Source organism: Lycorma delicatula, chromosome 10 (genome assembly GCF_047948215.1).
Source record: "Lycorma delicatula isolate Av1 chromosome 10, ASM4794821v1, whole genome shotgun sequence".
Lineage (NCBI taxonomy): Eukaryota > Metazoa > Arthropoda > Insecta > Hemiptera > Fulgoridae > Lycorma > Lycorma delicatula.
The window spans coordinates 51713498-51724678 of record NC_134464.1 but is presented as its reverse complement, the minus strand read 5'-3'; the positions used below and the strand labels follow the sequence as shown (position 1 = coordinate 51724678).

At 29.5% G+C, this 11181-nt stretch overlaps 1 protein-coding gene across 2 annotated transcripts in view; it reads right to left on the bottom strand.

Annotated features, from left to right (window-relative positions):
• LOC142331332 (uncharacterized) overlaps positions 1 to 11181 on the bottom strand; it is a 537124-nt gene that overhangs the window by 6907 nt on the left and 519036 nt on the right. For both annotated transcript variants that reach the window (XM_075377159.1, XM_075377160.1), the window contains exons 3-4: positions 4037 to 5200; positions 1430 to 1722 (exon numbers count right to left, since the gene is read on the bottom strand). In XM_075377159.1, coding sequence (XP_075233274.1) covers positions 1430 to 1722; positions 4037 to 5200 — 1457 coding nt within the window. The remainder of the gene's footprint in view (positions 1 to 1429; positions 1723 to 4036; positions 5201 to 11181) is intronic.

Genomic DNA, 11181 nt, shown 5'->3' with positions numbered 1-11181 from the left:
CTGCTTTGTCTCAACAAGAAATCCAGGTTTCATCTACAGTAAAATGTGATCAATTAATTCATCACCTTCATTTTTATAACACTGCAAAAATTTATGTGCTGCAGCAAGATGTTTCTCCTTGTGTGTATCGGTTAAGATCTTAGGAACCCATACGGGACATAATCTTCTAGAGTTCATTTTTTTCAGTCAAAACTTCATAAATCAAAGATTAAGAAACATCAACGATAATTCTGACATGGTGAAGTGCCAATTTCCTCAAATATTTTAATCAGCTTTTTCAATCATTCATCTGTTATCACTGATGGCTGGTTGGTATATTCATCATGAATGTTCATTTGCTCTTATCAAAATAAATGGTACTTTAGTAGTACTGTCTTACTTTAGCATCACTCATAATATTCAGCCCATAAAGGTCATAAATTTTCCTGTGAATTTCACCCATACAATTGTTCTTTACCATCAAAAGTCAGATTACTCCTAGTACTTCATACTTTGCAGGGTCACAAATTGTAGAAGTCATTATAAATGGATGAATATAAACAACTAACAAGAAAGTGATTAAATTACTGATGTTAACAACTGACTACTGATTGAAATAACTGAGCAAGCACCACCTATTTACATGAAGTATATAAGTGGCAAATTCAAAACGGACCTTTCTTTAAAAACAGGCTATTTCAGCATCTTCCACCTTAATCTAAAATACAGTGACTATTTTTTCTAAACTAAGAAAAATTTTAGGCAGTAGTCATTTTGAAGAAGATGATAAAGTTAAGAAGGCTGAAAAAATTGTGTTCTATTTCTGTAGCGGTAGAATAAAAAAAAAAACTGGTGACATGATGTGATAAGTGTTTAAATTTAAATGGTAAATATTTATAAAAATAAAAACAGTTTTGCAGTTAAGTACAATGAATATTTTTTAATAATTACTTGTTTTACATTTATTAAAGACAAAAAAATTAAACTTTCACTTAATGTATCATTAATTAATTTGACATTATCAGCTACAATTTTAGAAGTACATTTTAGCTCTACTTCAGCCACTGCTTCAAATGACATTCACTTAAGAACAATTCTTTGTAATAAAAAAATTTCATGAGATGTCTTCTTTATAATTTTTTTTTTTAAACTTTGTTATATAACTTGTAAGATGATTTATGCACATAGGTAAATGTATGGATAAATTTTTAACACAAGAAATTTCCTTATTAACCTTTTACCTCAGCTGTGGTAAAAAACAAAGAAATATATTTTTAAGGATCTTAAGTGTTTATTGCCAATCAACATATTTTAATATTATAATGTGTAACTTGCAATTTACTTGGCTTACCTCAAATATAAAACTATAAAAGATTGTAATTTAATAATCTTCATAATATTAGGAAATAATTTATAAAAATTAAAATGTTTAACATTTATCTTTACTTACTGTAAGGAAAACTTTAGATTTAAATGGGGTGCCTTCCCATGACCATCCATTAGACCACTTTAATGTAGGCTGTGATTTTCGTAAACTAATAATTTGAGTACATTCAGAACTCAATTCAGGTGCATTATTACTATTGTTGTTGTTGTTGTTGTTGTTGTTGTTGTTGTTGTTATTGTTATTATTACTGTTATAGTTGTTGTTATTACTGGAAGCTTGTACTTGTTGCTTCTTACTGACCACTTGTGTAACACTACTTCCAGGTCTTGCTGTACTGATATCTTTCTTAGCACCTCCTGTTCATTAAAAATTAAAAAATATATTAAGACATAAATTCATAAATTTTGATATAATGAGTCATTCAAATAGTATTTTCAAAACACACACACACACTCTCTCTCTCTCTCTCTCTCTCTCTCTCTCTATATATATATATATATATATATATATATATATATATATATATATGTATGTATATATATGTATGTATATGTATATGTATGTATATATATATATGTATATATATGTTTCAGATTTTATAGGCAAGTATGAAATAAATTTATTACATTTTAAAAACAAATTTTAGCTAATTTTGCTTGCTAGGTTATAGCACTAGTAGTATTTTTATAAGGTTATAAGTAAAACAATTATAAAACAAAATATATGTATATATATATATATATATATATATATATATATATATATATATATGTATATATATGTATATATATATATATATGTATATATATACATTAACAATCTGAATGAACAATCAAAGATAGACTACAGAAAATCGAAAAAAGAATTGGAAGAACCTGCATCAACAAAAAGGACCAGGAAGACAGGCAGTAGTGGATTATGTCCAACAAAGTCATCTACAAAGAGATTGAAACCATCATTGATACCATGCGTAAGAGGAGACTAGGATTCTTTCGACATGTCATGAAGATGCAAGATTCAAAACTTCTGAAACAGCTAATACAGTACAATCTCTACTCAAAAAACACCAAGACAGGAGGCAGATGGATCACAGAAATAAGAGAGGATCTGAAGGAAATTAGCCTTACACTAGAAAACACCACAGATAAGATAAAATTAAACAAGAAAACCAAGAACAAAACACTCGCTTCACATTCACAAGAAAAAACTCACAACAGGAACAATTTCAATACTAGAAAGGGCACAAAGATCAGAAGGTATGAAAAAATACTTGGAGGACTGCAAGCTCCAAACAGTCCCATCGAAAAGAGACTTGGATAATGGATTGACTAAAGTGATCCTATATGGTTATAAAAGATAATAATAATATTAACAATCAATGATTGTATATCAACATATAGATAACAGTACTGGACAGCAAAATTTACATGTACATTCATAATCAATTCAAAATTAATTGAAGTATTATGTTTTATAAATACAATAGGTAAAAATATAATGAACTGATATCAAAATAAAAGGAGCTGACTTCAATTATAAAGCCAAAACATTGCTCTGAATAATCTGGAGAACTTCAAAAAAGACAGTATTCAACAGACAAAAAATAAAAAGCAGTAAGTGATACATTTTTTAATTAATAGAAATATAAGTTAATAGGTTTTTATTTGTACACTATAGTTTCAATTTTTTTTTTGTAATAAAAGAAAAGAAATGTAAGAAAACTAACTTGAAGTGCTAAAATTTGTTTATTACAGCAGTCTTTATAGAATTAAAAGTTATTCATAAAAATAGAATATATATTTAAAAATGTAATGTTTATACTTACAAATAAAGGTTTATCTATCATCTAAATATTAAAAAAAAATCCCAATAATCAATTTCAACATGGCAACTATTCTCTAAAAAGAAAAAAATGTTAACTCAACTCTTAATAGAAATAAACAATTTTTTTTCACGCTGAAACATTTTTTTTTTTTTATAGTATTAATACATACAGATTTTCATAATTTTGATTAGCAATTATAGAAAAATAAGGTTGTGCAAGAAAGAAGAATCTTATTTAAAATTCATGGAAATCTTGGAAAAAATAAAAAAGAATACAGTTGCATCATATAAGTATAAAATATTGTTTATTTTATACTTATACTTATAACTTATACTAATAATAAGTTATAAGTTATACTTATAACTTGTCCAACTAACTGCTTTTTTGTGAAACAACTGTACTCTTTCCAAATAGATATCCAGAATTCTCACTTATTTAAATTTTTAAATTATTCTTTCCTTTATCTCAATGCTAAACGAAATTACAAAACTTTATGTACATTGCAACAGATTTATGAAAAAATATTTTTCAGTGCAAAAAAAATAATATGTCTTACTGAAAGCATCTTTACCAAAAGCAATGATAATTTTTCTTACAAATGATCTCCATAACACACCAATCATCAGATGATTTATTGTTATAATTTATACAATAGATAAACAAACCTCTTTTCTGAAATTTCTACATATGAGGCACATTGATGGAATTAAATTTTTAGTAAAATCAAAAAATGTGTTCATTTCCTTTTTTCCCTTAAAAAATTTGTTTTGTGTTAACACAAAAAAACATATGATTTTAATAATACTTATATAATAATTTTTAAAAAAATAAACATAAAATATTACCTTTGGCTGCTGTGATATTGTTTAGTGGTTTCCTCCCCTTTGCCTGAGGACGGTTTGCATTGTTCTTATCTTGTGATTTACGTGATCGGCAAACCTTTTTTGGTTGTGGTTCACCATTTGACTGGGATGTTGGTACTAGTGTATTCTCAACAGCAGTTTCATTAGTGTTTGACTTCCGCCTTTCCACAGTTTTACTACTTCTTCGACGACCTTTAATTTTTGCAGATTCAACTACTACTGGCGCGATATTTTCCTCTGCCACTATTTCTTTAACTTTAGCACTATTACACTTCTTTTTACCAACAGAATTTTCCACTTTTTTCTTTTTAACACATTTCACAGCACTTAAAGGTTGATTGTTTTCATTATCAGATAATTTACGTTTCACAGACTGCTTTTTAGTAACAGGTACACTTGTGGTCATAACTGAATTTTCTGTGAGAGGTAGTTGTTGTAACTGTTGTTGAAGTTGTAGTGGTGGCTGCTGCAGTTGCTGCTGTTGTAACTCTGGTTGTGGCTGTAATGGTTGTTTTTCACTAGCAATAATCGTTGTATCAACTGGAATTTGTTGCACATCACAGTTCGATACAAACAATCTTTCTTGAACATCAGGTTGATTTTTGATCTGTAAACTTTCACTTACCACAGATTCAACACTTTGTCTACGAGCCTCAGACATTAACTTTCGCCGTTTACGCCCCGGTTTTGTCTCTATTATCTCCTGTATGTACGGAGTTTCTTCGATTTCAACTTTAACGTTCTCTGTTTTCGGTAAACTGAGATTAATTAATGTGCATGTGCTTTCAACACTGTTCGTTTCTGATTCATCAACACCTAAAACTGATTCACTAACTACTTTAGAAATTGCTAATAGCCCTGTATCAGATGATTTGGATGGCGGTGAATCATTCCACTGGGTAGGTGGATTCCGAGCGGTTGCCAAGGCTGGTGATGGAGGTGGTGGCATTCCTGCACTTCCACGTGCAGGACTCGGAGGTCCTACTGCTCCTGGTGGCTCTACAGGAAGAGCAAGTGCAACTGGAGGCAGAGGCGCGGTAGATTGGTGGTTTTTTAAAGACCCCTTACTGGCACCAGTAAGAGGTCCAGTAAGGACGTTTTTTGGACAAGACTGCATTGGACAGGGGCAACCTTGGTAGGTTGCATCTAGAAAAAAAAAAAAAGAAATCAATTAGAATTTCTTATTCCATTAAATTTGTTTGTTAGTCACAAATGAAAAACAATAATAAACAGAATTCATCACAAATTATTTGTGACTTTTGAATATTACATTAATCATGAACAATAAACCTGTACACAACACAATATGAAAGTTATAAACCACATTGCCCTGACAATAACAGAAATCACATATAAAAATACACATATAAATCACATACCTTTATTAGTATAAACAAAATTGTTTTCTCATTTTTGTTGTAATCATTTAATGTTTCTGACCATTTCCTTCTGTTCTTTAATAATCCTTTTTATCCTCAAGTATTTACTGTACCTTTGTACTGCAGACCTTTGAATTTCACCAGGGTTTAATATTCTGAAGGCTTAACATTTCACAAACCTTAAATTATTTGATACTTTTTCATGTTCAAATACTCACAATTACTAACTTATACAACTTATAATCTGTTGTTTTACATAATTATATTTCTTGAGCAATCATAAAGTACTTAAAATTTTATTTATAACATGTTTCGGTAGTTACTGATCAGGGAATGCTGCAACACATGATTATACCATTATCCGTATCCCTTAGAGAGTAGAACCTGGAACCACAACAGGCAATCATGAAGACTCAAGGGTAAAGGATAGTTGGAAATTTTGGACAAAGAGGGTGTTAGAACATCATTTATAAATCAAAATCTTAAAACATCCTATGATGGGTGAAGATATGAAACAAAAATCACATCTGTTTAATTATTTTTGTTTAAAAAATAGTCCCAGTTCGTTAATTAATATCTAATTTGGTTTAGTATCCTGGAATTTCATCTATTTTTACTCAGATTGATAGAATTTTTCATGAATGAATTAAACCTGATGATGATACAATAATTCATAATTGAGTTAGGAATGAAACTGTTAGTCAATTACATACTTAAATTTACCAGAATGATGATGGGGCTTCTGAATTAATTATGTATGATCAAATTAGATTTTTTTTTAATCTGAGCAGATTCTATTTTCTTAGAATCTAAAGCAGCCTACGGATTTAAAGGTAACTAATGAAAACTGCTTCAGTATTTGAAGATCTACACAAAACAATGGAAAACATAATGATCAGCTAAACACTTCTCATTGAAGAACCTAATAAAGGAACTTCCTTAATCTGTTCTTAGATCTTCTTAGCCTGGCAGAGAAAAGAAGATGATCTTAACTGTTTTTCTAACTGATCATGGTATGTTCATCAAACATTTAAAAAACTACAGATCTTTTAATAAAAATCCTGTTTTTAGATATACTTAAAATCTAATAATATTATTAGGAATTTACTAATGGAGTATGAGATTCTCCAAAACCAGAGAAATAATCTTTTTGATTATTTCTGTTCTGTCCTGACTTTGGAAAATCAAATATGGATTTCAGATATAAAGAAATAAAGCTGGGCTAGAAGACTCAGAATGTCAGGAGTTTAGAAAAAAAGGCCAACACACGTAGGGTACTGCCTTCTCTGTCACAGGCTTTACCTACTAATCTCATTTACATTTTCAATTAACAGCTGCTTCAAAATGTAATCTTTGTTTTTCTTACAATTGTAATATTTTTATCCTCCAAAACCCTCCCCCCCCCCCACCACAAACACACACATATACACTTATTACTAAAACAACTTATTGTATATTTTAATGCGGGCAGCAGATTAATTTTTTAAGAAGGTTCATTATTTAATATATCTGCTGAGAAAGAAAAGAAAAAATGCATAGATGGTTATTCATGAAGTTAAACAGTTACCAAATTCAAGTCAATGTAAAATGCCTTATTTTCTAAATAAATGAAAGTTCTTCCAGATAATCATCTAGGAATTTTTATTAGGTCCTTCATTGTAAATTCAATTATCTTATTGTAACTGTAATTATATATAGAATTACACTTCTTAAACATTTCACTGTTCTTTATTCACATATATATCAATCAATAAATGTATATCAACAGACAACCACAGTAACAACTGTTAAAAATTTTAATAGAAAATATGTAATATGGAAAAGAATGTTATCTGATATAACATTAATAACAGCATCATACAAAATACTATGTTATCAGATCATAAATTTGAATATTCTAGATTATATTTCGATTTGATATGATTGCTAAATAAATAAAATTATATATCTGAAAGATGACATGAGAATTAATATAATAGAGATTACTATTATGGGAGATCCCCAACTTAAAATAATTTTTAACATCATTTTAAGTTGTTGGGCTCTAATTAATAACAAACCCTAGCCTACTGAACCAATCCAGTAAAGATCTACAAGTGTAATACTATATGATCAAATGATGCTACCACTGTCTACAGCCCCAAATTAATATAAATGGCATTAAGTTCTAGAACATCATACAAATCTATCATCTTCCAACAGTTTGTTAACCTAATTTTTAAACCCAATTTCAAAAAGGATGGTAATTTCTCTGCAAAAAGTTGGATTTCTATTTTTCTTTAAGAATATAACTTCAATTATTTTTATAATAATGAACTACTTGATGAACCAACTTCTGTGACAACTTGTTTGTTCTAAGGTAATTTTCATTTTCTTATGCAATCTTATTGAATACAGGAAGTTTAATTAATCTAAAAGCTCAAATAAATTCTTTAAATTTACTTCCATACCCTATAATTCTCTATTTTCATGGAAGAATAATATAAATTCAGTTTATTATGTACTACTGATCGCTGCATGTGGGTAGAGGCAACCATAAATATTGCATAGTATCAAAGCAGACAGAAAGGGTACATTATTTTATAACTGCTTTATATTATCTGTCCTAGGCTTTCTTTATGGCTGTGACAAATACAATGCACCTCAAGTACAGGAGATATCAGTAAAATTGAAAACCACTACTTTCTATTCTCCATAATAAAACTGGCATCAGATGTTTGTTATACCTGGCATCAGGTCAGAATCACACATCAGTATAGTCTCATGCCAATTTTTATGTCTGCAAATCATGTTATCCTGTATAACAATAAATAATGATATTAACTAATTATAAGTTTCAAACTTCCTTTTCATTAACAAATCGAATCATAGTTTGTCTACTAATATTCCTGTATTTCCTTTTCAACCAATTAACAAACTTTTTTATCAATACTGTTAGTTTTTAGCTTTATTTTAGGATACTGTTTATATTATTATTCTAAAATTGCAAACTGAATTACTGTTTACCAATTAATGATATTTAATAATGGTTAATGTATAATACTTTATAATTCTTTATTGCAAATAATTGGCAAGATGTGGAACAAGGCAGTTTGGTATTATAAAATTTGTTTAGCTGGGGAGGGAAACATTTTTGTATCTACGCAAGTAGGAGAAAAACAATTTTATTACAACAAAACTGCTCTGACTCTCTCGTTGAACTAATTAGAAAGACTAAACCAATAGATATGTGTTAGAGTGTATGTAAGAATATAAAATGGTCTCCTGATTGATAATAACAAACCCATTTCATAATTTATTACTATAATAAAATCCATTTGCATAATTATTTTATAATTATATAATTATCAAATCTAATATCTTCAGTGTAATGTCTATTCAAAATACACGAGTTGAAAAATTACATAATGAAAATAGATCTACAGAAAAGGTAATGATTATAATGCACACGTAATTATAAAGTGATTGCCTGATTCAAACTTAATGAGAAAGTAACTTACATAGCTACTAATTATCTAAAAATAATTATATAACTGAATAATTCAGTTTTGAATAGGAGTTCAAAGAGAGAAGTAAAATAAATATACTCACTTTTTTAAGTAATGTGCATGCAATGAGTACGAGGATAACTTTATCTTTTTCAATGGAGTTAATAAACATGTTAAATCATATCCATTGTCTCCAGCTGTACATTCTATTAATATTATCACACAATAAAATATTCTGTGATTTTTCAAATATTTTGTTTAAAAAATTAAATCAGATATTATTTTTTACTCTCTTGTACACAAAGCACAAAAAAGGACATTGTTTATAACCGAATTTTAATATTTCATACTAACTGTTTATCCAAACTTTTATGGGAACTTTCTACTATTACCAAGTCATTATTAATTATTATTTAAGCTATTGCTAGTACTAATCCATTGTACAACATATTTTCAGATTTAATAAATACTGTAAGAGAAAAAAAAACTTTTAGTGTCAAATTGAACCATAATTTAATTTTAGTAACTTCTATAATCAATAAAATAACTTTTGATACCTTAAAACTGAAGAATATAATAAAAATAATATTACAGCAAACAAAATAACTTACAATAGAAAATACAATAGCTTTTTCCAGCTCTCTAGTCAAAATTTGAAAAAAAAATTTGTCTTAGTTAATAACTGTATAAAATATTAACTTAATTTTTTAATAGTTTCTGTTATAGAATTTATATATGAGCAAATTAATTATACAACAGAATCCATGCACAAAATCCACTGAACAGATAGATCCAATAAATCCTAGGAGATTCAAAATTAGTTTAAGTTGATTTTGATGTCCTAAGCATAGCAGATAATAGTTACAAAAATCAAGGGTTGATCATATTCATTTATCTTCTTTCTATATATTTCATCCCTTCTTCCTTGGATGAAAAAAAATGGGAATTATACCAGCTATCACACTGGTATAATGTTTGACATTATGCTGGTGTCCAACTAGATAGTAAGGCAATTACTTCTTTATTGGAGAGTAAATATTATTACTGAATATTTTACAGGCTTTACTAGCTCCCAGGTGATAGTACAGCCTGGAAGCCAGCTTATCAAAAGCCAGCTCACAAAATCAAAGCCAGCTTACAGCTACCAAAAGCCAGCTTACCAAATCTTAAACTGAAATGGTGGTCCCACTGTTGCTTTTATTCATACCTTCCATGCAAACAATAACTGTTAGAGTTCTGCAAGTGGCTGTGCTCTCACCCCTCCTAACTCAGCATACACAAATGATATGCTGAGTTAGGCAGGAGTCAACAAGGCCTTCTATGCTGAAGACACAGCATTTATAACCAATCCCTGAATGTGGAATACGCAGTAACAAGATTCTCAATGACAATTGATCTTGATAGGCTGAGAATCAGGGTCAACGGAGAAAAATCCATGGCTGTGTTGTTCACATACAAGCGATGCATCCCAGCCAGGAAAAATTCCCTATGTGTTGATAGTTAAGTTCCTGAAAGTGTTCCTGGACAAATAGCTAACTTTCGGTGAAAATGTAAATCATGAGACTCAGAAGGTAAAAGTGGTCAGACCTCCATTTATCCTGTACTTAACTGAATAAGCCCCATCCCTTTGGCAACATGACTACTAATTTACAAATTATATGTGCTACCAATTTTAAGCTACACCTACCCAGTGAATTGTAAGCTACCTGGCACAGGGAGCGTTGGTGTGCTTCACACTCCATAAGAAGCTGGAAGCCATCATAAAGATCGCAATGAGATAGATTTAACTAATGGATGTGCATTAGAGAATATGTAAGAGTATAAAATGATCTGACATCACTTAATCACAAATCAATTTCATAATTTTATTACCATAATAAAATACATTCGCATAATTATTATTTTTTAAATTATATATTAAATAAAAGCTGGCACCGTGGTTTGATAGGAATATCACACTAAGCTACAATGCTGGTAGAAAGACCGTATCAGAAGTGGGTGTAGCCCAAGCATAGAAACTCTCTTCGGGAGAGCTACCGTATCTGAACACTAGTATCTCGGAAATATTTTCAGAGAGGATCCAATCCCACAGGGAAAGAAAATATCGCATGCTGTTCTTGATGAACCACCTTAAGGCCACAAGGTATCGGTTAAACAAAACCAAGCCGAGAGCCTCGCTATTGGGTGTTCTGTCTCTTTTGTTCAAAATGATATATGGGAATAACAACTGAAATCACCAGAAGATTTCAAGTCAGAAGGT